Source organism: Falco naumanni, chromosome 6 (assembly GCF_017639655.2).
Source record: "Falco naumanni isolate bFalNau1 chromosome 6, bFalNau1.pat, whole genome shotgun sequence".
Classification (NCBI taxonomy): Eukaryota; Metazoa; Chordata; class Aves; order Falconiformes; family Falconidae; genus Falco; species Falco naumanni.
In genome coordinates this window covers 74,086,289-74,111,256 of record NC_054059.1, presented here as the reverse complement: position 1 = coordinate 74,111,256, position 24,968 = coordinate 74,086,289, and the positions used below count along the sequence as shown (strand labels likewise).

General features: G+C 64.8%; 2 protein-coding genes across 3 annotated transcripts in view; both read left to right on the top strand.

Moving 5' to 3' along the window:
* The window catches only part of DNMT3A (DNA methyltransferase 3 alpha), a 48,805-nt gene extending 44,220 nt beyond the window's left edge, over window positions 1–4,585 (top strand). The window contains 1 exon segment of the mRNA XM_040598325.1: window positions 6–4,585. Within this exon segment, the coding sequence (XP_040454259.1) occupies window positions 6–147 (142 nt within the window). The 3' untranslated portion in view covers window positions 148–4,585.
* A 3,267-nt stretch (window positions 4,586–7,852) lies between these two features.
* Window positions 7,853–24,190, top strand: DPYSL5 (dihydropyrimidinase like 5). Of its 2 annotated transcripts, XM_040599400.1 has the most exons (13): window positions 7,853–7,926; window positions 13,182–13,446; window positions 15,192–15,350; window positions 16,135–16,314; window positions 16,425–16,493; window positions 16,737–16,781; window positions 17,061–17,136; window positions 18,006–18,162; window positions 19,356–19,497; window positions 19,877–20,019; window positions 20,103–20,310; window positions 21,765–21,933; window positions 22,853–24,190. In XM_040599400.1, exons 2-13 carry the CDS (start codon window positions 13,186–13,188, stop codon window positions 22,936–22,938), a joined length of 1,695 nt encoding a protein of 564 aa, XP_040455334.1. In that variant the 5' UTR covers window positions 7,853–7,926; window positions 13,182–13,185; the 3' UTR covers window positions 22,939–24,190. The 2 variants fall into 2 exon arrangements, with proteins under 2 accessions (XP_040455334.1, XP_040455335.1); XM_040599401.1 differs by lacking the exons at window positions 7,853–7,926; window positions 21,765–21,933 and having other exon boundaries at window positions 12,346–13,446.
* The last annotated feature ends 778 nt before the right edge of the window (window positions 24,191–24,968 follow it).

Sequence of the window (24,968 nt, the reverse complement as noted above, 5' to 3'; positions counted from 1 at the left end):
TCCAGGGTCTTTGGCTTCCCGGTGCATTACACAGACGTGTCCAACATGAGCCGCCTGGCCCGGCAGAGACTGCTAGGCAGATCCTGGAGCGTGCCGGTGATCCGCCATCTCTTTGCTCCCCTGAAGGAATATTTTGCCTGCGTTTAAGAGAGACAGACAGGAACTGGTGACACACGGAGCAAGTCAGAAACAAAACCATCCACGCCAAGAGAAGTGAAAACACAGAATGAGAGAAGAGTCAGCACCCAGAAGAGAGATGGGATTTCGCAGCCCGACGGGAACCCAGCACACGTCTCCCCGAGCAAAAGGGTTCAGTGTCCTCTCCTGAATTTCCAATGTTCAGCTTTTAGCCTATTTAAAAAAAAAACCACAAAAAAAACCAACGAAAACTACAAAAAAACAAAAACGAAACGAAAAAAGAAAACAAACAAAAAACCAAAACCATTTTTTTTTGGGTAACCTTTTAATTTTCCGCTCTTTTCTGGCTGGGTTTTTCTGTTGGTTTGGTTTCTGCTTCTCGGAGCAGCGGGCGAGACAAGACGCCGTCGCCAGCTCTGCTCTCGGAGGAGGGGAAACGGCAGCGGGAAACCCCAGCCGGGAGAGGCGGAGGCGAAGGAGACCCGCTCCATCTGCGCCGAGCGCGCACCGAGCTCATGGCCCCCGCCACCGGCCCGGCGAGCTTGGGGGGAGCACGAAGCGGCAGGGAGGCGCTCGGCCGGCTCCGCAACGCCCAGCGACTGAGCCTCACTCTTTTCCACCAGCACCGTTCACTGGTGATATGGAGCCAACCCAACTGGCAGGGAAGCCGAGAACACACACACCACAACACACCTTTTCTACAGTATTTTGGGTGCCTACCACACAGGAAACCTTGAAGAAAGCAAATTCTAGAAGCCGCTGTTACCTCTTGTTTACAGTTTATATATATATGATAGATATGAGATATAGATATATATATATATAAAAGGTACTGTTACTACTGTACAACCTGACTTCATAATGGTGCTTATAAACAGCGGGGTGAGTTGAGACATCAGCTTCCATGTTGCCTTACGTGCCGGGCCTTTCCGAGCGAGCGGCGCAGGAGAGGGCCGGGGCGGTGGCCGGGCGGGAAGCATCTCCATCCCGAGTCATGCAATAACCTTTTTCTGTCCTAAAAGGAAGCGCCTCCCTCGGCGGCAGCGGTGGCTGCCCTGCCCTGCCCGGCCCTGCCCGCGCTGCTCAACCTGCTCATGACGCGCACAAACGTACTGGTGCTCTTCTGTGTACGTGGCGTCCCCGGCCAGGCCGGTGCTGGTTGTCCCCCCCCGCCGACCCGGCAGCAGCAGCACGGTGCTCCTGCCTGCTCCTGCCTGCAGGTGCTGTCTGCCGGGGTGGCGTGGGGCATGGGTGCTGTGAATAGGGCTCTTGCCGAAAGCTGTGGTGGTGCTGTGCTGGCAGGGATGCGGGCAGGGCCAGGAGGCCAGGCAGGGAGCAAGTGTGGGACGGAGCGGTGCCGGAGCATGGCTGGGGTGCTTCTGGCACAGGACAGGGATGGCTCTGGGTCCCTGGGCCCTGGTGCTACATCCATGGGGCTGGGCTGGTTGGCAGGAGGGCGATGCCCCAGTGAGCCACGATGGGACCCCAGTGCTGCTTGTGGCGTTGCCTTGTGTACCAGGTGGCTCAGGGCATTGCTTCTCCGAGCGTGGTTGTGGAACAACCGTGAGCATGGTTGTGGAGCAACTGTGACGTATTGGTGCCCCGTGCCTCTGCTCTGGGGTGGCCACGCGAGGTGTGCGCAGGGGCATGCTGTGGCAGGAGCGGTGTTGGTGTCGAGGACAGGCAGCTGTGGCCGCAGGGGCCGGTAGCCGTGATGGCAGTGGCGGTGCAGAGGGGAGCCGTGGTGCGTGCAGGCAGGACATGGGTAGGTGCTGGCATTGCTGTGGATGGTGCTACTTGTCTGGCAGCTGTGGGTGCTGTGGGAGGTCGGTGGGTCTGGCTCGGTGCAGGGGCATTGCCCTGCATCCCTGGTGCCCACTTGGGTGGCCGGAGCCTGTGTCTGGCACCGGAGCGCAGGGGCTCCGGTGGGGGCAGGGACTGGTGCTACGGTGCGGGAGAGGCTCATGGAGGGTCTCTGGCCTGTTGCCGTCTCTTGTCTAACTGTGAAAGGTGCTGGGGGTCCGCGGGCGGGCAGGGGCCACTGGCCGCTTGGTGCGGGGTGCTGGCTAATTGGCATCAAGCCGCGCTGGTGGCCCAGGGTGCTGAGAGGTGCTGGGACCGATGGCGGCAGGGGCGGGTGAGGGGTGGCCCTAGGCCCCCCCCACCTCCCCACTGCGCCTGGTGCTACTGGGGGGGAGGGGGTTGGAGACCCCTCTGTCGGTGTGGGTGGCGTGGGGAGCTGAGCCGGCACGGGGTGGCCACGGTGGGGGACACCGTGGGGCCCAGCTTTGCTGGGTGGTAAAGGAGGCAAGGCGGGACGTGGCCCCCCAGCCCTGGTTGCTGAGCTGCAGCTGTGAGCTCTGGCTTGGTCCCGGGGCTGGATCCCGCGCTGCCCAGCAGCGCTGGAGTGAGGCTGGCACAGGACTGCTGGCACTGTGCATGGGTTCCACCTGCCATGACAGCACCAGGTGTGAGCCGTGCATGGCCCTGCAGCGCTGCATGCAGGTCCTGCACGGCCCACAGCACTAGGTGCAAGTGCTGCATGGCCCTGCAGCGCTGCTCACGGGTCCTGCATGGGTCCTGCACTGCCCTGCAGCGCTGATTGTGAGTCCTGTGGGGCGCACAGCACCGGGTGCAAGCGTTACAGAGCCCTGCATCACTGCACATGAGCCTTGCGCAGCCATGCAGCACTGTCTGCAGGCACTGCACGGCTCTGCAGCACTGAGTGAAAGCACTCCGTGCCCTTGCAGTGCCAAGCACGAATCTTGCACGGCCCTGCATCATTGTCTGCAGGTCCTGCTTGGCACTGCAGCACTGGGTGCAAGTCTCGTGTGGCCCTGCAGTGCTGGGTGCTGGTCCTGCACAGCACACAGCACCAAGCACAAGTCCTGCACGGCCCTGCAGCTCCGGGTGCTAGTGCTGCACAATCGTGCAGCACCATTTGCAAGTCCTGCATGGCCTTGCAGGGCTGGGTGCAAGTCTTGCAAAGCCCTGCGGCACCGTCTGCAGGTTCTGCACGGCCCTGCAGCGCCGGGTGCTGATCCTGCACAGCCATGCAGCACCATTGGCGAGCCTGGCACAGCCGTGCAGTGCCAGCTGGGAGCCTAGCAGTGTGCGGGGGTCCCAGTGGGCCCTGCACTGGCCCAGTGCAACCCTGCAGCACTTCCCTGGGACCCTCTTGGCCCCACAGCACTTTCTGCGGGCCAGGTCCCAGCCGGCGCTGTAGCACAGGATGCCAGTGCAGCATTGCCATGTCCCAGGCAGCTCCTGCACCCGCCCTGGGTGCCCACGTCTGGGACACCTGGGCTAGTGCTGGCAGGAAGCAGTTTCCCATCATGGTGCAACTGGAAGGGTGCCGGGGCAGTGCCGGGCTCGGCTCGGTGGTGCCAAGGGGCACATCGGCAGCTCCGCAGCAGCCGCTGGCAGTGGTGGGGACCATGGGGATGCCTGGGGAAAAAGTTCAGTTTTAACGTACCCGACTCACATCTTTTTTTAAAACAAACAGACAAAATTTTGTTGCACAGCCCTAGATGAAATGGTGAAAACAAAAAATAAAAGCCTAAATTCCTTAAGATCCGCCGAGGGAGTAGGTGACAAACACGGTGCTAAAACATTTTATTAAAAATATATATTGTTAAATTAAGTCTGCTGTCTGGACAATGACTGTTTTGTTTTCTTGTAGTGGAGTTTCAAAGAGCACTATTATTTTACTCTTATATATTATTATTAAAAAAAAAAACAAAAAAAAACAAAAAGGCATTTTAACTTTGTACTTGAAAACTAAACAAGAGATTTCATGTGTTTTAGCCTAGACATTGAAGTAGCTGACGCTTAACTATTTGTGGGGAATCATGTACTCATACCGAGGAATAAACGCGTAGAGTTCGGTACCCTCCTCTCCTATGATTTGGCTCAGCCCGCGCCCAACCACCACATTCCCGGCAGTGCCGTCGGTGCCGCCGTGGCCACTCCGGCCCAGCGTCCCCAGCTGCTCTTCCCACCCCCCCCCCACCCCCCGTTTTATTTTCTACTTCTCTCTTTCTCTTTATCCCTTTCTCTCTTTCGGTTCTTTCCTTTTGTTTTTTGTTGGTTTGGTTTTTTAGGGTCGCTTCTCTATTTATTGCCGCTGAATACTGTGCATTTCACCGTATGGTTCTGGCCCGTGGGGCTTGCCCGGCACTCTGTTGTATCTGTGTAAGTATTGCTCGTGACATAGCTGTTCTGAACTAATTAAAGGTCAATGCGTGCAGCAGATGTAGAAAGTCTGTCCGTTCCGCTTCCATCCCATCCTCCTTTCTTTTTTTTTTGGTTTTTTTTTTTTTTTTCTTTGGTGCCCAGAAGAGTATAATACAGACGAGCTCCTTTCTAATGTACTTGTGCTGGAGAACACTTGAATAAATGTACTGTTTTTGTGCAAAAAAAAAAAAAAAAAAAAAGAAAAAAAAGAGGAAAAAAAAAAAAGAGAAAAAAAAACCAACCCTGTGGTCCTGTGCTCTGTGTCCTCTCGGCATGCCAGGTGGCCATCCAGGTGGGTGGGTGGCAGGCTCGCGGTGGGTGGTAGGATCGCAGCACGGGTCGTGGGGTGCAGATGATGGTGGGATCCTAGTTGTAGGTGGTGAGGTCCCATTGAGTGGTGGGATTCAGGCAACAAACAACAGGGTTCCAGTGTGAACTGGGGTCCTGGTGGGCAGTGGGGTCCCAGCGGATGATGGGATCCTGGTGATGGTGGCGTCCCAGTGCATGGTGTGGTCCCAGCGGATGATGGGGTCCCAAGGGGCTCCCAGTGCTGCATGCAGGGGCTGTGGACTGAGCCCAGCTCCCAGGGTAGGGCAGTGGGGACTTTGCTTGTACAACTCAGAGCATGGGGTGCAGAACCTCCAGCAGAGCAGGACCCATACACTTCTGAGCTCCTGCCTGAGTTTCCCCTCCAGCCAGGCAGCATTGGGGAGGCAGTCAGATTCCTGCCCCCACCCACACCCACACCCCATCCATATAGTGGACCCTGAGGTGGTGGGGTCTTGAAGTATGTCTCAGGGGACCACTCATGGGCTGGAGCCCAGGAGAGGGACTGAGAGGGGTTAAAGACTCAGGGGCCAGGGGCAGCACCCACCCCCCAACAGCTGGGGGCTGCCCAGGGAACAGCGGGCTGGGGAGGGCAGGGACAGGTGACAGAGGTGGAGCTGGAGGAGGAAAATGCCTGAAATGATGGACAACCAGGCTGGAGCTCTCCTGAGACACCCCTCCAGGGCACCACCCAAGGGTGCCTGGGGCTGCTGAGGTCCTCGTGAGCCCCCCTCTGCCGGTGCTGGAAGGTGATGGGGATCAGGATGGAGAAAGGCAAATGCTGCATCCCTGAACATACATACCTGCATGGGACATGGGGTCTGGCGGGCAGGCATGGGCAAGTGGTGGGTGCAGCGGTCAGCTGGGGGCAATGTGGCCAGCAGGTCAGGGGAGGGGGCTCTGCCCCTCTGCTCTGCTCTGGTGAGACCCCCCTGCAGCGCTGCGTCTGGCTCTGGGGTCCCCAGCACAGGAGAGACACGGAGCTGCTGGAGCGGGGCCAGAGGAGGCCAGGGAGATGCTCAGAGGCTGGAGCAGCTCTGTTGTGGGGACAGGCTGGGAGAGCTGGGGTGGCTCAGCCTGGGGAGGAGAAGGCTGCGGGGAGACCTTAGAGCACCTGCCAGTGCCTAAAGGGGCCGGCAAGAAAGCTGGGGAGGGGCTTTGGGCAAGGGGAGGTGGCGATGGCACACGGGGGAATGGCTTTACCTGAGAGAGGGGAGATGGAGATGAGAGATGAGGCAGAAATTCTTCCCTGTGAGGGCGGCGAGGCGCTGGCCCAGGCTGCCCAGAGCAGCTGTGGGTGCCCCATCCCTGGCAGGGCTCAAGGCCAGGCTGGACGGGGCTGGGGGCAGCCTGGGCTGGGGGGAGGGGTCCCTGCCCGTGGCGGGGGGGGGGGGGGGGGGGGGGCGGAAATTAGATGGTCTTTAAGGTACCTTCCCACCCAAATCCGCGACTGATGAGCAGCTCTGTGAGGACCAGTCACCACACCCAAGCCAGGCTGGAGGAAGGGGCCAGCAGGGACCTCTACCAGGACAGAGTCCTGCCCCGGGCCCGCAGAGCTCCTGGCAGTGACATACAGGTCCTGGCAGACACAAGCTGAGCTTGAACCCCTCAGTGTCCTCTAACACAAGGAAGACATAAAAACCAGGAGTGAGGTCAGCTGAGGGCCACCAAGATGCTCAGGGGACAGCACTGCTTGTCCTGTGAGGAGAGACTGAGGGACTGGGGCTTGCTTGGAATAGGGAAGGAAAGAGACTTGGAGGAGCCAAAGAGTCTCCAAGGATGGGGTGGCACAGCTGGGATGGGACGGGGACAGGACAGGGACAGGGGATGAGGCAGCAGGTCCCTCCAGCACCCCTGCACCAGCTCTGTGTCCCAAGGGCTGCATCCTGCACACGGGGTGCCGCAAGCCACCGGTCCTCACAGCTGTGTGCAGGGGACAGGGCAGGGGCAGCACCACCCTGTCTCCCTGTGTCCCGTCCCCATGCACTAGGACAGGGGTCCTCAAACTTTTTAACCAGGGCGGCGGTGTGCAGATGAAGTGGCAGGCAGTCATCTGCGGCCGCTCGGTTTCCCCCCCCCAATCCCCAGCGGGGGGGGGGGGAGGTTGGGGGGGGTTCTGTAAATACCGGGGGCCGGATTGAGGACCCTGGGGGCCATATCCGTCCCACGGGCCGTAGTTTGAGGACCCCTGCACTAGGAGCTGGGAACCGCTGAGATGCGCAGCCTGCTGGGGGCTGCCATGTGTGGTGGGGGGCTGCTGGGCCGGTCTAGGTTGGATGATACTGGGTTGTGCTGGGCACTGCTGAGTGTTACTGAGCTGTACTGGGTACTACTGGGCACTGCTGGGCTGTTCTGAGTACTGCTGGGTGTCACTGGGCTCCACTGGGCTGTGCTAGGCACCAGTTGGGTGCTACTGGGCTGTACTATTACAGGTTACTGGGCTGTACTGGGTATTACTGGGCACTGCTGGGAGGGGCCCATGGGGATGTGATGAGTGGGTGCTGCGACACATGAGGGTGTCAGGGGGTGCCGTGGGAGGGCCATTGAGTACAGAGGGGCTGCTGCAGGGGTCATAGGGGCTTACCCTGTGAGGGGGAATGGGTTGTCAGAAGGGGCTATGGAGGAGTCCTATACAGGGCCGTGGGCTCCCATCGGGGTCTATAGGGGTCCCATGGGGTCCCACAGGGGGCCATGTGGATCTATAGGGGTCTCATGGGGGTCTCCAGGGGTGCCATAAGGTCCCACAGGGGTCCATGAGGGGGTCTATAGGGCTGTCATAGGGATGTATAGGGGGGCCATGGGGCTCTTATAGGTGGCCGGTCTATGGAGGGGCCATGGCGGCCATAGGAGTCTGTAGGCGTGCCACAAGGTCCCACGGGGGTCTGCAGGGAGGCCATGGGGTCCCAGGGGGGCCGGGGTCACTCGGGGCCGCCCCCGCGCGCCTTTGTGCCGGCTCCCGTCACCACGGCAACTGAGCGGGCAGGTGGCGCCGCTGGGCGGGGTCCTGCCGCAAGTCCCGCCCCCTCCGCCTGTCATTCAGGCCACGCGCAGAGCACCCTGCTGGGGGGGCCAGGCCCCGCCCCCGGCGGGGAAGACGGGCGGCGATTGGCCGAGGTGGCGGGCAGGCCCTGCCCCTGCCGCGCAGGTTTGGGTGAGAGGCGATCGCGGACGGGGAGCGCGGCGGGCGCAGCACGGAGCGGGAGCGGAGCGGAGCGGGAGCGGGAGGTACCGGCGGGGCCGGGCGGGGCGGGGCCAGGCCGGGCCGGCTTGGCTCGGCTCGGCTTGTGTGGGCTGGGCTGGGCTGGGCGGTTTCCGCACGTTCCCGCACCGGTGGGACCTGACTTGTCGCGGGGGGTGGGATAATCGCGACAGGTGCGTGCATCGCGACAGGCGAGGAGGGGGAGTGCCTCGCCGCCTCCGCATGGGATCCCTTGCGGGCTATCGCGGGGCAGAAAGGTTGTGTGCGGACCCCGCCCACGTACGGCGAGTCACCCGTCGCGACAGGGCGATGGTGTCGCGGCAGCGCGAGGGGCTCGCCTCGGCGGGGTGTGGCCACGGGGCCGCCCCGCCCGAGCAGGCCCGGCTCCCTCGTCTGCGCCTTGTCGCGACCGGGTGCGGAGTAGCAGGTGCGCGGGGCGCGGCGGAGTGGGGCCCCCAGGGCGGGCGGGGGGTGGTGGGGGCAGGCGGGGGTCCCATCGGGCCCGGCCCATTGTTCCGCGGGGGCTCCCGGGCGGCCCCGCCCCGGCTCGGAGCATCCTTTGTGCTGGGCGGCACCGGGCTTTGTCTGCGGGGCCGCCCCGGGGCCAGGACCCGGCCGCGCCCCCGGCAACCGGGCACCGGGGCCCCGCCGCGGCATCACCGGGGCCGCCCCTCGCCCTGGCGCCCCCACCCCTCGCCCGCCGTCCGCCCCCGCACCGGGGCTGCGCCCTACCCGGCACCCCACACCGGCAGCGGGCAGCTCGGCTCCCTGCCCGGTGCCCCCCACGCCACAGCCCCGGGTCGGGCCCCCCAGGGGCTGGCAGGACCCCCGGGTGCAGTGCCCGGCATGCCACCGGCCTGCCGCAGTGACAGCCGCGACGCACCCACCCGGCACACCCTGGGGTCCCCGGCACACGCCAAGCACCGAGCCCGGAGCAGGACTGGGGGTCCTGCCGGGCCCCAGCACCCCTCTGCGGCGGCAGCGCGCCCCAGCACCCACGCGGGTGTGGCTGTGCCGTGGCGCGTGCCGTGCCAAGGTGCCTGAGGGGACCGGGACCGGCTGTTTGCACGCCTGCAGCATCCCGGGTGACCGGCTCTGCCGGAGCATCCCTGGCCCTTCACCCATGGATCATGGTCCCCTGGTCACCGCGGGGCAGCCTGGGTGTCACCAACCCTCCCAGGGTGGTGGCTCAGTCACCCCAGCACCGGAGCTCGTCCTGGCCAGGGGGGACATCAGTGGGACCCCGGCAGCGGGGCAGGGCAGCCCGGGCCCCACAGGCAGCCCTGGAGCGGGATGCGGGTGCTCAGCCTGGCTGTGTCCATCATGGAGCCGGGGACAGGGCAGGGCAGGGGTGATGTGACAGTTGTGACCCCCAAGAGGCATCTCCCAGGCAGGGGGAGATGGCCACCCAGCTGCCACCTCCAGCCAGGGCCAGGCAGTGGTGGTGGTTTGGTGTCACTGGCAGGGCTGATCCTGCCCAGGAGGGAACGGTCACCAAGCCTGGCCCCTGACAAAGGAGAGTCCCTGCCAGGGCCCAGGTGGGGCAGGGTGGGTGCTGGGCAGGATGGGTGCCAGGGGGCTCTCCAGCACAGACAAAAGCGGGGGGCGGTGGAGGGGCCATGGGAGGACTGGTGTGGGAGCAGCCCCTGACCTCGCCACACAATGCAGCTCTGTGTGCGGCCGCGCCGCAGCCCCCACCGTCCCGGCACAAAGGCCAGGCCCAGCAGCCACCCCGGCCCCAACAGGTGCCCCCCCGGCAGCCCCTGCCGGGGCAGGGGTCCCTTTGTCCTGCCCGGGTCACAGCTGTTCCTGCACCCCCGCCCTGCCAGCCCCCACGGCTCAGGGCTAGCAGAGCAGCCGGCAGGCGCTGGGGGGCTGTGAGCCCCCCGAGATGGCTGTGCTGCTTTGTATGCCGGGAAGCGCCGCTGCGGCCCCCCACCTCCCAGGGCTCGGCCAGGCTGCCGGCAGCACCCAAGAACGGCTGAGCCGGCAGCCTGTGGCATACCGGTACCGGCTATGGTGGTGGGTCTGGGCAGGGGGTCCCCAAGGATGCTCATGGCCCCCCCAGTGCTGACGCTGTGTTTCTGCCCTGCCGGGGGGACCTGTTGTCTCACAGAAAGCTCCTGCCTGCCGCACCAGCGAGCAGCCGCCACCGCTGCTGCCTGGTGCTGGCTGTGCCACCGCACCGCAGCGGCTTGCTGGGGCACAGGCCAGAGCCCAGTGTTCCCGGGACAGGCTGTGCTGCACTGGCGCTGCAGCATGGGCTGGGGGACAGAGCCCCTGGGGATGCTCAGCGTGAGTTGGGGGGACTGGGGGGGAACTGGCATGTCAGAGGGGCTGTGGTGGGCATGGGGACTGGTGTGCCAGCTGGAGCGGCAGCTGGTGGTGCAGGAGGCAAGGGGTAGCAGGGCTCTCCCGCGGCTGGGTGCAGGGGGTGACTGGCTGGAACCCCTGAGGAGGTGGCAGGAAAGGGGCCCGGCGCAGCAGGGTAGGGGGAGCACGGAGGTGGCAGCGTGGGCAGCTGCATGGTGGCCAAAGCCATGGGCAGTGTGTGGAGCTGCCAGCCCTCACCTGTGCATTATGTCCAGCCCAGGCTGGGCGGTCCCCTGTCCCCACGACTGCCAACTCGCCCTTGGTGTGTCCGCTGCTGCCCACTACACTGCCATGCTTTGGCACACTCACCCCCTCCCAGCACACCCACAGCAGCCACCCTCTCCCTCCCCCGGCTCGCTTATGGGGCCAGAGCCGTGGGGCTGGAGAGCCCACCTGCCCACCTGTGCCAGACCTCACGGATCCAGCCGGCAGCCAGGCCCCATGGCTGGCCAGGCTGTGTGGGACCCCGGGGGGGCCAGCTCCTATCCCAGTCTCTGCAGCATCGGGCACAGTGGGTGACATCTCCCCACCCATCCCCAACCCATGCTGGGGGGCCCTGCCCATGCCACAGGGTGGGAGGGTGCTGTGGCACCACTGGGAGCTGGCACGGGCTGCCTTCCCATGCACTGCTGCGCTCCAGATCTGTCCATCACAGCAACCTGCTTTCATCTCAGGGTATGATGCACCACCTCCCTCCTGCACCCCCATTTCTGTGCCACACCGGCACCATCCTGCCCAGCCATCCCCTGCCCTGGGGTCCGGGGGGGCTCATGGGGTCAGTGGACACCACCACGTGTCCTGTGGGTGCTCACCCTACCAAGGTTGGCTGGCATCTTACCCCATCCCAGCTGCTGCTGGCGTGGGGGCTCAGCACGTCTCTGCCTGGGGCTGCCCCCTTGTCCCCTTCATCCCTCTTGTCCCCAGCAGTGCAGCCATGGGTCTGGGTGCCCCCCAGCACAGCCCTTGCACAGGGCAGTGGCTTTCCCAGGTGCCTGAGGCAGAGCTGGGGGGCAGGTATGGGCAGGGGCTGCCCAGGACCAGCCAGGCTAGGGTGCTGGTGCCCAGCATGCCATGGCAGCGCAGCATGCTGCACAAGGAGCTGCTGCCAGGAGGAAGGTCACTGCCATCCCACCTTGGCCCCTCCAGGACCCGTTTTCCTCTGCCACCCCTCGGCAGCTGGCGCAGCTGTGCATGGCAGCAGCATTCTTGGCAGGGAGAGGGATGCCTTTCCCAGGAGCGTTCCCTGTGGCAGGGGGGCTGCTCGCAGCACCCCGGCAGGTGTTCGCTGCCATCCATGCCACAGTGATCAGTGGGACGAGGCACGGGCTGGCACCACCATCACAGAGCCCTGGGGCAGGAGCTGGCTGGGGAAGGGCTCCCAGTGCCCCCAGCCCCACACTGTTGTGGCCTTATGGTGGGCACGGCCACCCACCCTCCCCAAGCAGCTGCTCCTGCCCACAGTGCCGGGAATGCTCAGCTGCCGGCAAGTCCCAGCTCAGCCTCGCCGGCTGCCACTGCTCCCCGCCAGGTCCAGCGCCCGGGGAAGCCATTTGCTGCCGAGCAGGCGTTTTGCTGGCTGGCTGGGAATTGCTGGCACATGCTCAGGACAGTCCTTTCAGAGCAGTGCCCCAGTATCCGCATGGAGCAGCGGCAAGGCTGTGGGGGCACTGGGCCAGTCCCCCGCCGCAAGGGACCATGCTCCTGCCAGCAGCACCCTCTGCCCCATGGCTCGGCGCTGGCCCCGGCATCGTGACAGGGACAGCATGTGCTGTGCCCATCCCGGGGCCTGGGAACACTGGGTGGGACTGGGGCCCTGCTCGCACTGGGGCTGCTCGGTGCTGGCCTGGCACTGCTGTGGGCTCTTCCCCACAGTCAGGGCAGCAAGTCTGGGCAGTGCTGTGCTGCTCACCCGTGCGCCCTGGCTGTCTGGAGGAGGGGAGGCAGCGCTGTTGGGGGGCACTGGGGGGGGGGGGAGGGCTGCAGTGAGTCCCTACAGAGGCATGTCGGGGTGGGTTCTGGGGGAGTCCCAGCCCACCTCATGCCCCCAGGGTGAGTTGTACTCCCGGGGTGCCCACACAGCCGGCACGTGCCGTCCCTGCTTGGGCAGGTCGATTGCGTTTGACCTTAATCTACCAAATGAGTTATAGATTGTGTCTGGGGACGCCCCTTGCTGCCGGGGGGAGTGTGGAGAAAGCAGCCCTGGAGCAGTGCGGGGGGGCTCCAGCAGAGCTGGCACCATGCGGGATTGTGGGGCAGAGGTCCTGGTGAGTGGTGCCAGCCTGGCACTCTCCGTGCCAGCCTTGGCTGCCCCGCAGTGCTGCCGGGACAAGGCAGGCAGCCTCCCCCAAGCATGGGTACTTGTGCCCCAGGAGAAGCCCCAGCAGCATCCCCTTGGTGGACACAGTACCAGCAGCCAGGCTCAGCCTCCTGCCTCACCCTGCAGCCGGGGGAAGCAGGGCGGGCAGTGTGTGGGGCTGGCAGTGCTCGGGGTCCAGCAGCCCTGCTCCGTGGCTGGCTCTGGGTGCTGAGACTGCAAGGTAGGCAGCACTGGCCCGGGTGCAGGCTAATGTCATTGGAGTAGGGGGGCTCAGCAGGGTGGCAGCCCCTGACTTGGCACCCGGGGCCCCCCCGCTCTGTGGATTTCCCAGGATAATCCAGTGTTGACATGGCTCAGGGCGGGGATGGGCATTCTAGATGCGCAGCCGCGGAGCTGCCCAGAGCCCTGCCTGCCTGCCTGCCTGCACTGGGACCCCATGCTGACAAGGGGTACTCACCCCCCTGGCAGCAGCACTGACCCAGCCTGGGACCTCCATAGCAGGCAATGGGGCTGAGCACCCCCAGGCCCCGGGGGGCTGCATGGGACTGGGGCACCCCACAGCTGCCCCAGGGCTGACACCTGCCCTCACAGCACCATGCTCGCCAACGCGGCCACCATGCGGATCCTCATCAAGGGGGGGAAGGTGGTGAACGACGACTGCACGCTGGAGGCAGATGTCTACATTGAGAATGGCATCATCCAGCAAGTCGGCCGTGAGCTCATGATCCCTGGTGGGGCCAAGGTCATTGATGCAACTGGCAAGCTCGTCATCCCGGGCGGCATTGACACCAGCACCCACTTCCACCAGACCTTCATGAATGCCACCTGCGTGGATGACTTCTACCATGGCACCAAGGTACCCCCTGGCCGCAGCCCCTCCCCACGCCCCCCCGGGTATGCTACCTGCCCACACCCCAAGCCCTGGTTGGGTGGGTTTGCTCCCAGCTCAGGGAAGGCTCCCTGGCTGCTGTGGTACTGCAGGGGGTCAGCATGGAGCATCGGATGCCAGGCAAGCCCACCAGTGGGAGCTGTGTGGTGTGGGCAGGCTCTCTGCCCCAGCACTGCGGGCAGCCAGCAGCATCAGCTCCCCCACAGCCTGGCATGGCAACTGCCTGTCCCTGTGTCCCCATCCATCAGGTCCCATTGCCGTGAGCATCATCCTCTCTCACTGGGAACTTGGCACCCAGTGCCAGCATGGGGCCCCTCTGCTCTCGTGGCTCCCTACGCACTGCCAGCTGTGCTCCCCATGAGGTGATGCTGCTGGCATGGGGCAGAGAGTGAAAGATGCCACTTCCTGGCAGATGAGCCCCTGGCCCAGGCATCCGGCAGCCTGGCTCCCCTGCCTGGCCATGTTTGCTGCCAGCCCCAGAGGGTGAGCAGAAGGGTGGGCACGCTGGCAGGGACAGTCGCCATGGGGTGCAGCCCACCCGCATGCAGCAAATGTGCTCTCTCCTGCACTGGGGACCCCCTGGTGCCCTGCAGACCTTGCTGGGGGGGGATGCTCATCCAGCTCCAGACCAGGGCATGGCAAGCCCGGGCCTGCTCAGCACACTGCCGTGGGGATGCTCTGTGGTGCCAGCCTGGCTTGCCCCTCCCTGTGTGGCAGGGCCCTGTTGTGGGCCAGTGGTGCCATGCACCGGGTGCCGCTGCCTGGAGGTGTCAAGGGACCGGCGCGGGCTTGTCCTGGGCAGTGCTGGGGCTGGCTGGCTCCAGCATCCTGTACAGAGCAGCCATTGTGCCGCTGTGGCACTGGCCGTGCCCGGCCCTGGGGTGCTTAGTGTCCCTGGGCAGGGGGCTCAGCTCTCCCATGGCTGCTGCAGCAAAGGGTTTGGGGGGCCAGCCCCATGCCATGGTGCAGCAAGGGGTCTGAAGAGGCACAGAGGTGTGCTGGAGGGTAGGGGGCTGGTGCAGCGACCACAGGCATGGCGTGCCTGCTCCGTATCCCCATCCTGGCAGGCTGCCTTGTAGCCTGTGCCGGCACCACTGGCCTGCGTCAGCCTGCCAGGGCCAATTGGTAAAGGAGCTTTGGGGATCAGCCAGGCTGGGTGAGCTGGGGACGCTGCCAGGTGCGACAGTGCCTGCCCTGCTGCCCGCACCTGCCATGGCCGGGGGGCTCTCCCTGCAGCCCCTGTGCTGCTTGGGGCTGGGCTGGGCAGCCCCATCCCAGATTGGGCCCCATGTGGGGGGCACAGCTGGGGGGGCCTGTGGGGACCCTGCTGCCCAGGCCCATGGGTAGCCCAGGTAGGGCATCCCCCTGACACCCCAAATCCAGTGATCAGTGCTGGAGGGAGGCATTGGTGCCCCAGTGAGCAGCAGGTTGGGACTCTCCAGATGTCATGCACCCAGATGTGCAGCTGCAACTGGGCAGGTGCCAGCAAGGCCAGGGCACTGTGAGGGGTGGGCTGGCACCCCAGGGTGATGCTGGGGGATCCCTGCCTGCAGGCAACACTGCCCCACAGGCAGCTATCCCAGCTTGGCCACCAGGGGATTAGCCCTGCTCATTGCCGGGCAGGATTAGTGCTACCCCTCAGCATGGGCAGCAGAGACCGCTCCTGTGGGGCGAATCGGCCCCACACCGCTGGTGTCCCCTGTAACCCACAGGCAGCCCTGGTGGGAGGGACGACGATGATCATCGGCCACGTCCTGCCTGACAAGGAGACCTCGCTGCTGGACGCCTATGAGAAATGCCGCAGCCTGGCCGACCCCAAGGTCTGCTGCGACTACGCTCTGCACATGGGCATCACTTGGTGGGCGCCCAAGGTGAGCCCAGCCATGCCAGCACAGCGTGGCTCCAGCCCCCTGGCACAGCAAGTGCCCAGGAGCAGCTGCTGTGGTCGGGGCTAATTCCCAACCCTGCTGATCCCATTAGCTGCTTGTTGGGGTGGGCTGGGCTGAGCCCCCAGGCTGCCTTTTGAGCTGCCTTGATCCAGGCTCAGCGAGACAGAGGTTCCCTGCGGGGCTGAGCCCCTCATTGGGGTGGAAAATGACCAGGGTGCCTGGGCACAGTGATCCCAACCTGGGGGGACCCCATCCTGCAGCATGACCCCTATGGGGGTGGCCAGAGGGGCTGGCCCTGCTTGGTGCCTAGACCCCATCCCACAGCACGCTTGGGCCCTGCAATGCCCACCAAAGCTGACAGAGCAGAATGAAGCTGGGCTGCTCCCAGCCGCACTGCAGGGAGACCCCAGCCCCAGTGTACCCCGTGGCCTGGCCAGACCCTCCCAAGGCAGAGCAGGGGAGGATGGGTGTGGAGCAGGTGCCCCCCACCACCGACACACCAGGGATGCAGTCAGGCCAGGGCCAGGTCATGGCACGACACAGCAAGAAAATCCCCCCCGCCAGCAGCTGTCACTCCCCAGATCACCCTGGGACACACACGCAAATCCTGCATCTTGTGTCCCCAAGTTGGTCCCTGCCCCATGGTGGGGGGCACCTCACCCCAGATCTACCCCATAACTGGGAGGGAGAGGGTCTCACAGCTGCCTGTGCATACCGGAGCTGCCATGCCCCCCGCCACTGTACTGACCCCCCTGTCCTGGCACAGGTGAAGGCAGAGATGGAGACGCTGGTGCGGGAGAAGGGGGTGAACTCCTTCCAGATGTTCATGACCTACAAGGACCTGTACATGCTGCGGGACAGCGAGCTCTACCAGGTCTTCCGGGCTTGCCGCGACATCGGTGCCATCGCCCGGGTCCATGCCGAGAATGGCGAGCTGGTGGCTGAGGTAAGCACTGGGGTTGGGGGGTGCCCAGCAGTGATGGGCATCCCATCATGTGCTTGGGGCAAATAGAGCCCCCTGTGTCACCCCACGCTGACAGCCCCCCCATTCCCCAGGGAGCAAAGGAGGCGCTGGACCTGGGCATCACAGGGCCGGAGGGCATTGAGATCAGCCGACCCGAAGAGGTAGGTGACTGCTGGCATCCCCGAGTCACCGCACAGGCAGTGTGGCCTGGGACATGGCTTGGATGCTCTGGAGCATCTTCATAGCTGGCACTGCCTATGCACCCATCTGTGCCATCCGTGCACCCATCTGCATGCCCATCCTTGCACCACCCATCAGTGCCACTATGCCTGACTGTGCACCGTGCCCCAGCTGGGGCATTTTGCCATGCTGTGCCATGCACTCACTGCCCACTCTCTCCGCAGCTTGAAGCCGAGGCCACACACCGCGTCATCACCATTGCCAACAGGGTGAGTGGTCCCACGCTGGGCAGCCAGGACTGAACCTCGCTGCTGAGGGTCTGCGCCGGGGTCCCCGCCCCTTAAGTGAGCTGGGTGTGTGGCACATGGCTGTGCCAGACCACAATGGGTATCCCACCTCCTCCTGCCGCTGGGGCACCCCCCTTCACTACATCTGGGGGTGGGTGCCCCACTTCCATGGGGAGGTCCCAGTGCCCTGGTAGGGGCACAAGGATGCCTCTGTGGAGCTGGGGCACTGTGGGGATGGTGACACTGACACCCTCTCTGCAGACCCACTGCCCCATCTACCTGGTGAACGTCTCCAGCATGTCTGCAGGGGATGTCATTGCAGCCGCCAAGATGCAAGGTAGGACGCCTGGATGGGCACCCCTAGGGGTGGCCCTGCCCGGGGCAGGATGTGCCCCCTACCCCGGGCTGGCAGTGGGGTGGGACATGGACCTCTGGGCTCACTGCGCAGGTGTGGACTGGCCCCACTAGGGCAAAATACCCCGGGATGGGGGCCATGCGGTGGCAACCATCTGGCCGCGCCCTCGGTCAAAGCCCCACCTCTTCCCTGTAGCTCCGCCCCATCCTGTGGCCCCGCCTTTTGCAGTGGGGGCTGCTCCCACACGCGTGGGGACATGGGCACACGCAGGGACACGGGCACAGGTGGAGGAGTGCACACATGCAGGCATGAGCCTGTGCAGGGTCACGGATGTGGGGCACATGCAGGGACACAGGCACACACTGACACAGACATGTGTGAACAAGGGGCACGTGCATGGATGCAGACACACCCAGGCACAAGGGACACGCAGGGTGCATGTGGGCACCGGGAAGGTCCTGGGTGTAAAGGGACATGGACATGGGCACATGCAGGGCTGTGTCACATGCAGAGGCATGGACATGCGCAGCACGGGAGCTATGGGGACACACAGGGACATGTGGGCTCTTAGACAGGGACGCAGGCAGGAGCAGACACATGAGCACATGTGTGTGCATGTGTTCTCGGACACGTGTGCGCACATGGGCCAACAGCCACCGGGCACCCGCAGCTCTGCTTGCACAGGCACAGGACACATGGACACAGGGCTTGTGCCCAGATGGGGGCACACGCTGCCTGCAGCAGTGCTGGTAGAGCACACACATGCTCTTGCACACTTGCCCCTGTGCACCCTTCCATTGCACATGTGCCCTGCTGCCCCCAGCCCCACGCGTGTGCCTCTGCCCTGGCAGGGAAGGTGGTGTACGCGGAGACGACCACAGCGCACGCCACGCTCACCGGGCTGCACTACTACCACCAGGACTGGTTCCATGCTGCTGCCTACGTCACCGTGCCGCCGCTGCGCCTGGACACCAACACCTCTGCCTACCTCATGAGCCTGCTCGCCAAGTGAGGCACCCAGGGCACCCCATGCCCTGGGCACCCCCTTCCCGCAGCCACACTTCCCAGCACCCCCTCCCCAGTTGCCATGCTTGTTGGTTGTCTCCAAGCATCCCCAGTTGTCCAGCATGGCCAGGTGTTCTTCTCCTAGGTGCCATGCTGTCTGGCTGCCCCATCACCCCAGCACCGCATGTTCAGGCACCCTGCTCTCCAGACACCCTGCTCCCCTGGTGCTGTATGCTCCAGACACCCAATCTTTCAAGCACCCCCCTCCCTGAGCTACTCTCAGGCACCCCAGCTTCCCAGCACCTCACTTTGTGGGCACGGGGCTCTCTGGGAACCTCACTTCCCAGACACTGTGCTCCCTTAGGGCCTCGCCCTGTGGGTGCTGCACTTCCCAAGCACACCCTGAGCACCTGGGATGCTAGGTGCTCCAATCCCCAGGCACACTGCTCCCCAGCCATTGGGCTCCCTGGGCACCCCACTGCTAGGTGCCCATTCCCCAAGCACCTCAGTCACCAATTGCTGAGCTCCCTGAGCACCTTGCTCCCCAGGCACTGACCTCCGTTGGCACCCCACAACATGGATGCCCCACTCCCTGGGCACCCTGCTCCCTGGGTGCTGAGATCCCTGGGCACCCCATGATGTGCACACTCTGCTCCCCAGGCACCCTGCTCACTGGGTGCTGAGCTCCTCAGGCACCCCACTGCATGGATGCCTCATTCCCTGAGCACCCTGCTCCCCAGGCACTGAGCTCCCTGAGCAGCCCACAGCATGGGTGCTTCATTCCCTGGGCACTGAGCTCCCTGGGCACACCTGGCATGAGTACCCCACTCCTCAGGCACCTTGCTGCCTAGGTGCTGAGCTCCCCAAGCACGCCACTGCATGGGTGCCCCATTCCCTGAGCAGCCTGATCCCCAGGCACGCCATGGCATGGGCGCCCCACTTCTGAGGCACTCTACTCCCTTGGCACTGACCTCCCCTGGCACCCCACTGTGTGGGTACCCCACTCCCTAGGCACCTTGTTCCTTGGTCACCCCACTCCCTAGGTGCTCCATTCCCTGCACACACTCCTCCCCAAGCACCTCACTCCCTGGGCGCTGAGCTCCTCAGGCACCATGCTCCTGGCTGTGGGCCCTGCCACTGGATGGCTGTGGCCAAGCCACCCCAGCAGTGCCATCAGCAGCCCCATCCTCCCACAGTGACACGCTGAACATCGTGGCCTCCGACCACCGGCCCTTCAGCACCAAGCAGAAAGCCATGGGCAAGGAGGACTTCACCAAGATCCCCCACGGCGTCAGTGGGGTGCAGGACCGCATGAACATCATCTGGGAACGTGGTGTGGTACGGGGTCCTGCACACCCACCCCCGCCCACAGGCACCCTGGGATGAGGCGGCCTCCCTGTCTCTTGGGGGGCTCAGCAGTGGGGCTGGCTTGGGCTGAGGTTTGGGGTGGGAGGGCCCTGGGGTGGGAGAACCCTTCTGTTGGCTCCCACAGGATGTCCTGGGCAGCGTTTGCCCTCCAGCATGGGGTGGGCTAGGTGCTCCCCAGTGCAACCCAGTGGGTCCTAGTAAAAGGCATAGCCCCAGCAGCCCCTCGCAAAGTGTTGGGGGGGGGCAGTGCAGAGCACGAGGGACAGGGCACAGGCAGCTGGGCAGCACTGTGGGGCTGGGGCAGAATGCAGCCCGGCACATTCTCACCCTTCCCCTGCTCCGGTGGCAGGTTGGGGGCAAGATGGATGAGAACCGCTTCGTGGCAGTGACCAGCTCCAACGCTGCCAAGATCCACAACCTGTACCCCCGCAAGGGCCGGATCATCCCCGGGGCAGATGCCGATGTTGTGGTCTGGGACCCCGAGGCCACCAAGTAGGTGCAGCGAGCGGCAGGGCTGGGGAGGGGGATCCCCGTGCCGACGGGCACCCACTCAACACCCCATCCCCCTCACTCAGGACCATCTCAGCCAGCACCCAGGTGCAGGGAGGGGACATCAATCTCTACGAGAACATGCGGTGCCATGGCGTGCCCCTGGTCACCATCAGCCGTGGGCGTGTGGTCTACGAGAACGGTGTCTTCATGTGTGCCGAGGGCACTGGCAAGTTCTGCCCACTCCGCTCCTTCCCAGACTCCGTCTACAAGAAGCTGGTGCAACGGGAGAAGGTACAGGGACAGCAGGGGCCGTGCCGGTGCTGTGCCACAGTGTGGGGACGGGCTGTGCCATGCCTTGCTCCTGGCTGCTGGAGGGGCCAAGGGAGACAGCGTTGGCAGTGGTCCCAGAGGTGTGGGTCAGTGCTGCCAGTCAGGTCTGTGCCACCTAGTGCTGTGCCACCCCAGTGCCACGCTATGCCACAGTCGGTGCCACCCTGGAACATCATGTAGTGGGAGCGCAGTGTACCTCATGCAGGGGCAAGGATGGCAGTGGTGGTGCCCAGCCAGGGGCAAGCACCAGCAGTGCGGTCCCTGCGCGTGGGTGTAGGATGGAGGACCCCCCTCAGCTCCCCACCCTTCCACGTGCTGGTGGTGCAGAGGGTTTGGGGACAGTTGGTTGGCAGTTGTGCTGACATGCATGTGAGGCACATGCCAAGTGTCAGGACCTGCTGCAGGCTGCTGTCCTGGGCTTTCTGCCCTCTGCAGCCCCCTGAGGCACCTCGCAGCTTATGGTGGTCCCACGTGCCCCAGGGCAGGGATACACATGGCTGGGACAGGAGGGGACACCAGGGCATGCGCTTGCCAGCTGTGGGACAGGTCTTGCCATGCTTGGTGGGGACACAGAAGCCCCTCTCCCCACCTCTGCCCCCCGACCCAGTGCCCTCATCCTGCAGCGCTGGCCCCTCGTCCCGTTGCTGACCCGCTGTGCTCAAGGGGCACGGCCCCCACACACCAGACCCCTCGCGGGTCCCCAGGGCTGCCCAGGCATGACACCCAGGAGCTCTGGCAGCCCCCAGTGCTGCAGACCCCTCCATGCCCCCGCCTTTCACCAGCCCCTGCTTGGTGTATAGAGTGCACTGGAGGGGCAGGACGTGGTGCTGGTGCTGTGAGAGAAAGGGACAGCCAGGGGGTCCTATCACTGTCCCAGGGAGCTGGGAACCGGTGGCCAGCACCAGGGTGTGTGGCTGGAGCCGTGCATGGCTGGGGGGGACACAGGGCATCGCCTGCCTGTGTGGTCCCCTCCAAACACTCACCTGCACTTTGCTGGGGGGGTGGTGGTGGTGTGTGCGGCTTGTCATCAGCAGGGAGACAGGTGAGGGGCTGCGCCGCTGGGGTCACCTGCCTCCCCCAGACTCTGCTCCTGCTCTGGCACCGCTCCGCACCAGCACCTCTTGAACAGGGAGCCCCACAGCCCAGCCAGTGTCCCACTCAGTGCCCCCCAAGATGTACCCCTCCCCACACCACAGCCCCCTCCCCATGCCACAGCATGCCCTGGCCCCCTTCCTTCCTTCCCTCCCAACACCCGGCTGATCCGCACCCCGCTGTTAGGTCCTGGCACCCCTAACCCTGCTCACACTGCGGGGCCCCCCATGCCCCCCCTGCGCCCTGGCCGCAGCCCCCCGCCCAATACAGCGCAGTGCCCGCTGGGCTGACGCTCTCTCTGCTTTTTCTTTCCCTTCTGGCAGAGTTTAAAGCTGCGGGGTGTGGATCGTACCCCATACCTGGGGGATGTGGCCGTGGTTGTGCATGCCGGGAAAAAAGAGACGGGGACGCCCCTGGCCGATACGCCCACCCGGCCCGCCACGCGACACGGGGGCATGAGGGACCTCCACGAGTCCAGCTTCAGCCTGTCCGGTAAGAGTGGGGGTCCCAGCAGCCCCAGCCCTGTTCCCAGCCCCACTCCAGGGCTCGCTGGCAGCCCCGCATCCGGCGGCTCTCGGGCACCGGCCAGGCACTCACCTATCCAGGGTGTCCCCACCAACAACACCCCTAAGGGTGCAACCCCCCATCTCTGAGGCAGAGGGCCATGCTGCCCTGCTGCGCCTGTGGCAGAGTAGGAAGCTGACCCCATCCCTGGCCCCGCAGCCCCTCCAGCCTGTCCCTCCATGCACCGTCCATCGCGTGGCTGCGCCAGGCGGGGGTTCATGCTGGGCTGGGAGCGGCTGGGGCAGGTAGGACTGAGCCAGTGCATGCATTGTGTCCAGCCCCAGCAGGCACCTTTGTCCCCAGGAACAGAGGGATTGGGGGGCATCCCTGCGGCCCTAGCTGGCACTGCCATCCCACCCTGCAGCCACCATGGCGCTGCCCTGTGCCAGACAGGACCAAGCCACATGCTGTGCTGGAGCAGGAGTGGGCCTGGGGGCCTGGAGCAGGAGCGGGGCTGGCTTCAGCTGCGGCACCCCGTGCTGCCCACGCTCACCGCCACCGCAGCTCGGTGCTGGCTGTGCCGGGGCCAGCAGCTGTGGGCGATGCTCCCTGCTGGCACCACACTCGGGCATGAGACCTGGCCACTCTGACCCCCTGGAGCAGGACGCTGGGACCCAGTGGGTCACGAGCATCAGTGCCAGCATGGCCAGAGTTGCACAAGCACTGGTGCCCACCTACCACTCTCGGCAGGAGCGTGGCTGTTACAGAGCCGGGGGGACACAGAGCACCCACTGTCCTCAGGGTGCTGGCAGCAGGGCTGCTGGCCATGCTGGAGGTGCTGGGGTGGCCATCGGGCTCTCGCCCTGGCACCGGCGGCCCTCATGCCGTCCATCCGTCTGTCCGGCAGGTTCTCAGATCGATGACCACGTTCCAAAGCGAGCTTCGGCCCGGATTCTCGCTCCCCCCGGAGGCCGGTCGAGCGGCATTTGGTAAAGCCGGGGACATGTCCCCCAACTGAGGACCAGGTGCCGTCCCCACGCTGTACCCCCGCCGGGACCCCGGCTCTGGCGGAGCTCCCCTTGCACCGGGGGGGCCCTGCCTGGCCCCCGTCCTGCCGGCGGGGCCGTGCCAGCAACGTGAGCCGACAGCTGGGTGCGGTGGGCCAGGGGGCCACGGCCCAGCCGGCGGGAGGGGATGGGGCAGTGGGTGGGTCTGCCCTGGCCCTTTTCTGTTTGCACGTTGGGTTTGGATCAGTGAATTTTTGACTTGTTTGTGCATCACGTGGAAATACTCTGAAGTGGTTTGTGTCACTAGCGTTAGGGGAGAAGCAGGGACCCCCCCTCTCCGCCCTTCCCACCCCCGGGCTGCCCCCACCCCCCGCCCTGCTCTGGCCCCCTGTGGGATGCCCAGGCCCATCCCACGCCGGGGCAGCCAGCAGCCAGCATGCACACGCCTGCACCAGCGTGGGGCTGACAGCTGTCCGCTGGCACACACGTGTGCATCCCACCACGTGAGGTGCTGGCAGGCTTCTCACTGCGGTATGTGTGTCCACATGTGTGTGTAACACCAAGCGTGGTCTGAGATGTTCATAGCACACGTGTGCCTCCCTTTGTGCAAGGTGCTGGCAGGCTCCTCACTGCCGTGTGTATGCGGACACGTGTGTCACACCATGCATGGTCTCAGTGAGATATTCATTGCACACATGTGTGCACACATGTGCAAGGTTCTAGCAGGCTCCTGACCACTCTGTGTGTGCATGCTCATTGCACATGTGTGCACACATGAACTCCTCAGCAGGTGTCCATGCACGTACACACACGTCCCCATCCCTCCGTGCACGATGGCAGCACCTGTTTCATGCCATGCCAGGAGCCCCCCTGCCCCTCCACGTCCCACTGTGGTGCTGCTGAGGACCCTGGGGCTGGTGACACTCCCGTGCACCCACAGTGGGCACAGGTCGGGGTCCCTGTGGCCGCAGCAGAGCAGGGTCCCCATCCATGTCCTCCGCCATGCACTGGTGCTATCCGGTGGGTGCCCCCGCCCCACTGCCCCCTCCCCAGCCATGCCCCGTGGTGGTGTCAGATGTGAGTTGTCCCTTGTGCCCTGTCCCCCTAGTTGGTCCCTGTAGGTGTGTGGGGGGGCCGGGTGGGCGCGGGGGTCCTGCCCGCCCCTGGGTAGTTGCATATTGGCCGTTTTTAGGAACCTGCAGTACATTTCTGTTTGCTCATTAAAGACAGTTCTCACAGCACCCAGCCTCGATGCCTGCTTGGGGGGGGGCTGGCTGGGGGGGCCAGCCTGGGGTGAGGTGTGCAGTGGGCTCCGCATCACCCCACTGCTCAGTGTGCGTGGCAGTGTGCTCCAGGACTGTCCCTATGGCCACCCTGCATGTATGTCCGTCAGCCCCCGGCACACCAGCCCTCGGGAGGGTAACCCCCCACACCCCCTCAGATTCCCTGAGCATGGCTGGGTGCTGTTGGAGGAGGAGAGCGGCCGCCACGTGTGCAGGGACACAGACTTGGCAGGTCAACCCCAACTCCTGCACATGGGATGCCCCAGGTTGAGCCACTGGCATGTGGCCACCATGGCAGCACCGGAGCCGGTGTGCAGGGGTCCCCGCGGCTGCAGCACTGGGGACGAGCAGGGCCCAGGAGCCACAGACCTGCCGGGGGGGGGCACGAGGAGATGTGGGGGGCACATGGAGCTGGCCTAGCCACCATGTGGCCGAGGGCATCTCAGCAGCACCGCTGCAGGCAGCTATGCCAGTTGCACATCACCGCAGCGGGAGGGTGGGGGCACATGCACACACACTGCTGGGGTGCATGAATGCACCCATGGGTGCAGAGAAGGTTTGGGGGTCTGTAGGGTAGGGATGGGGGGTAAGGGGGGAGCTCTGGGTGTCCCGGGGCATCCCTGTGGGCTGGGGGGAGGGGAGGCATGGGGAGCTCTGGGAGGTCCGGAGGGGTCTCAGAAGGGTCCCAGGGGGGATCCTGGGGAGGTCCCAGAGGGATCCCGGGGGAGTCCCG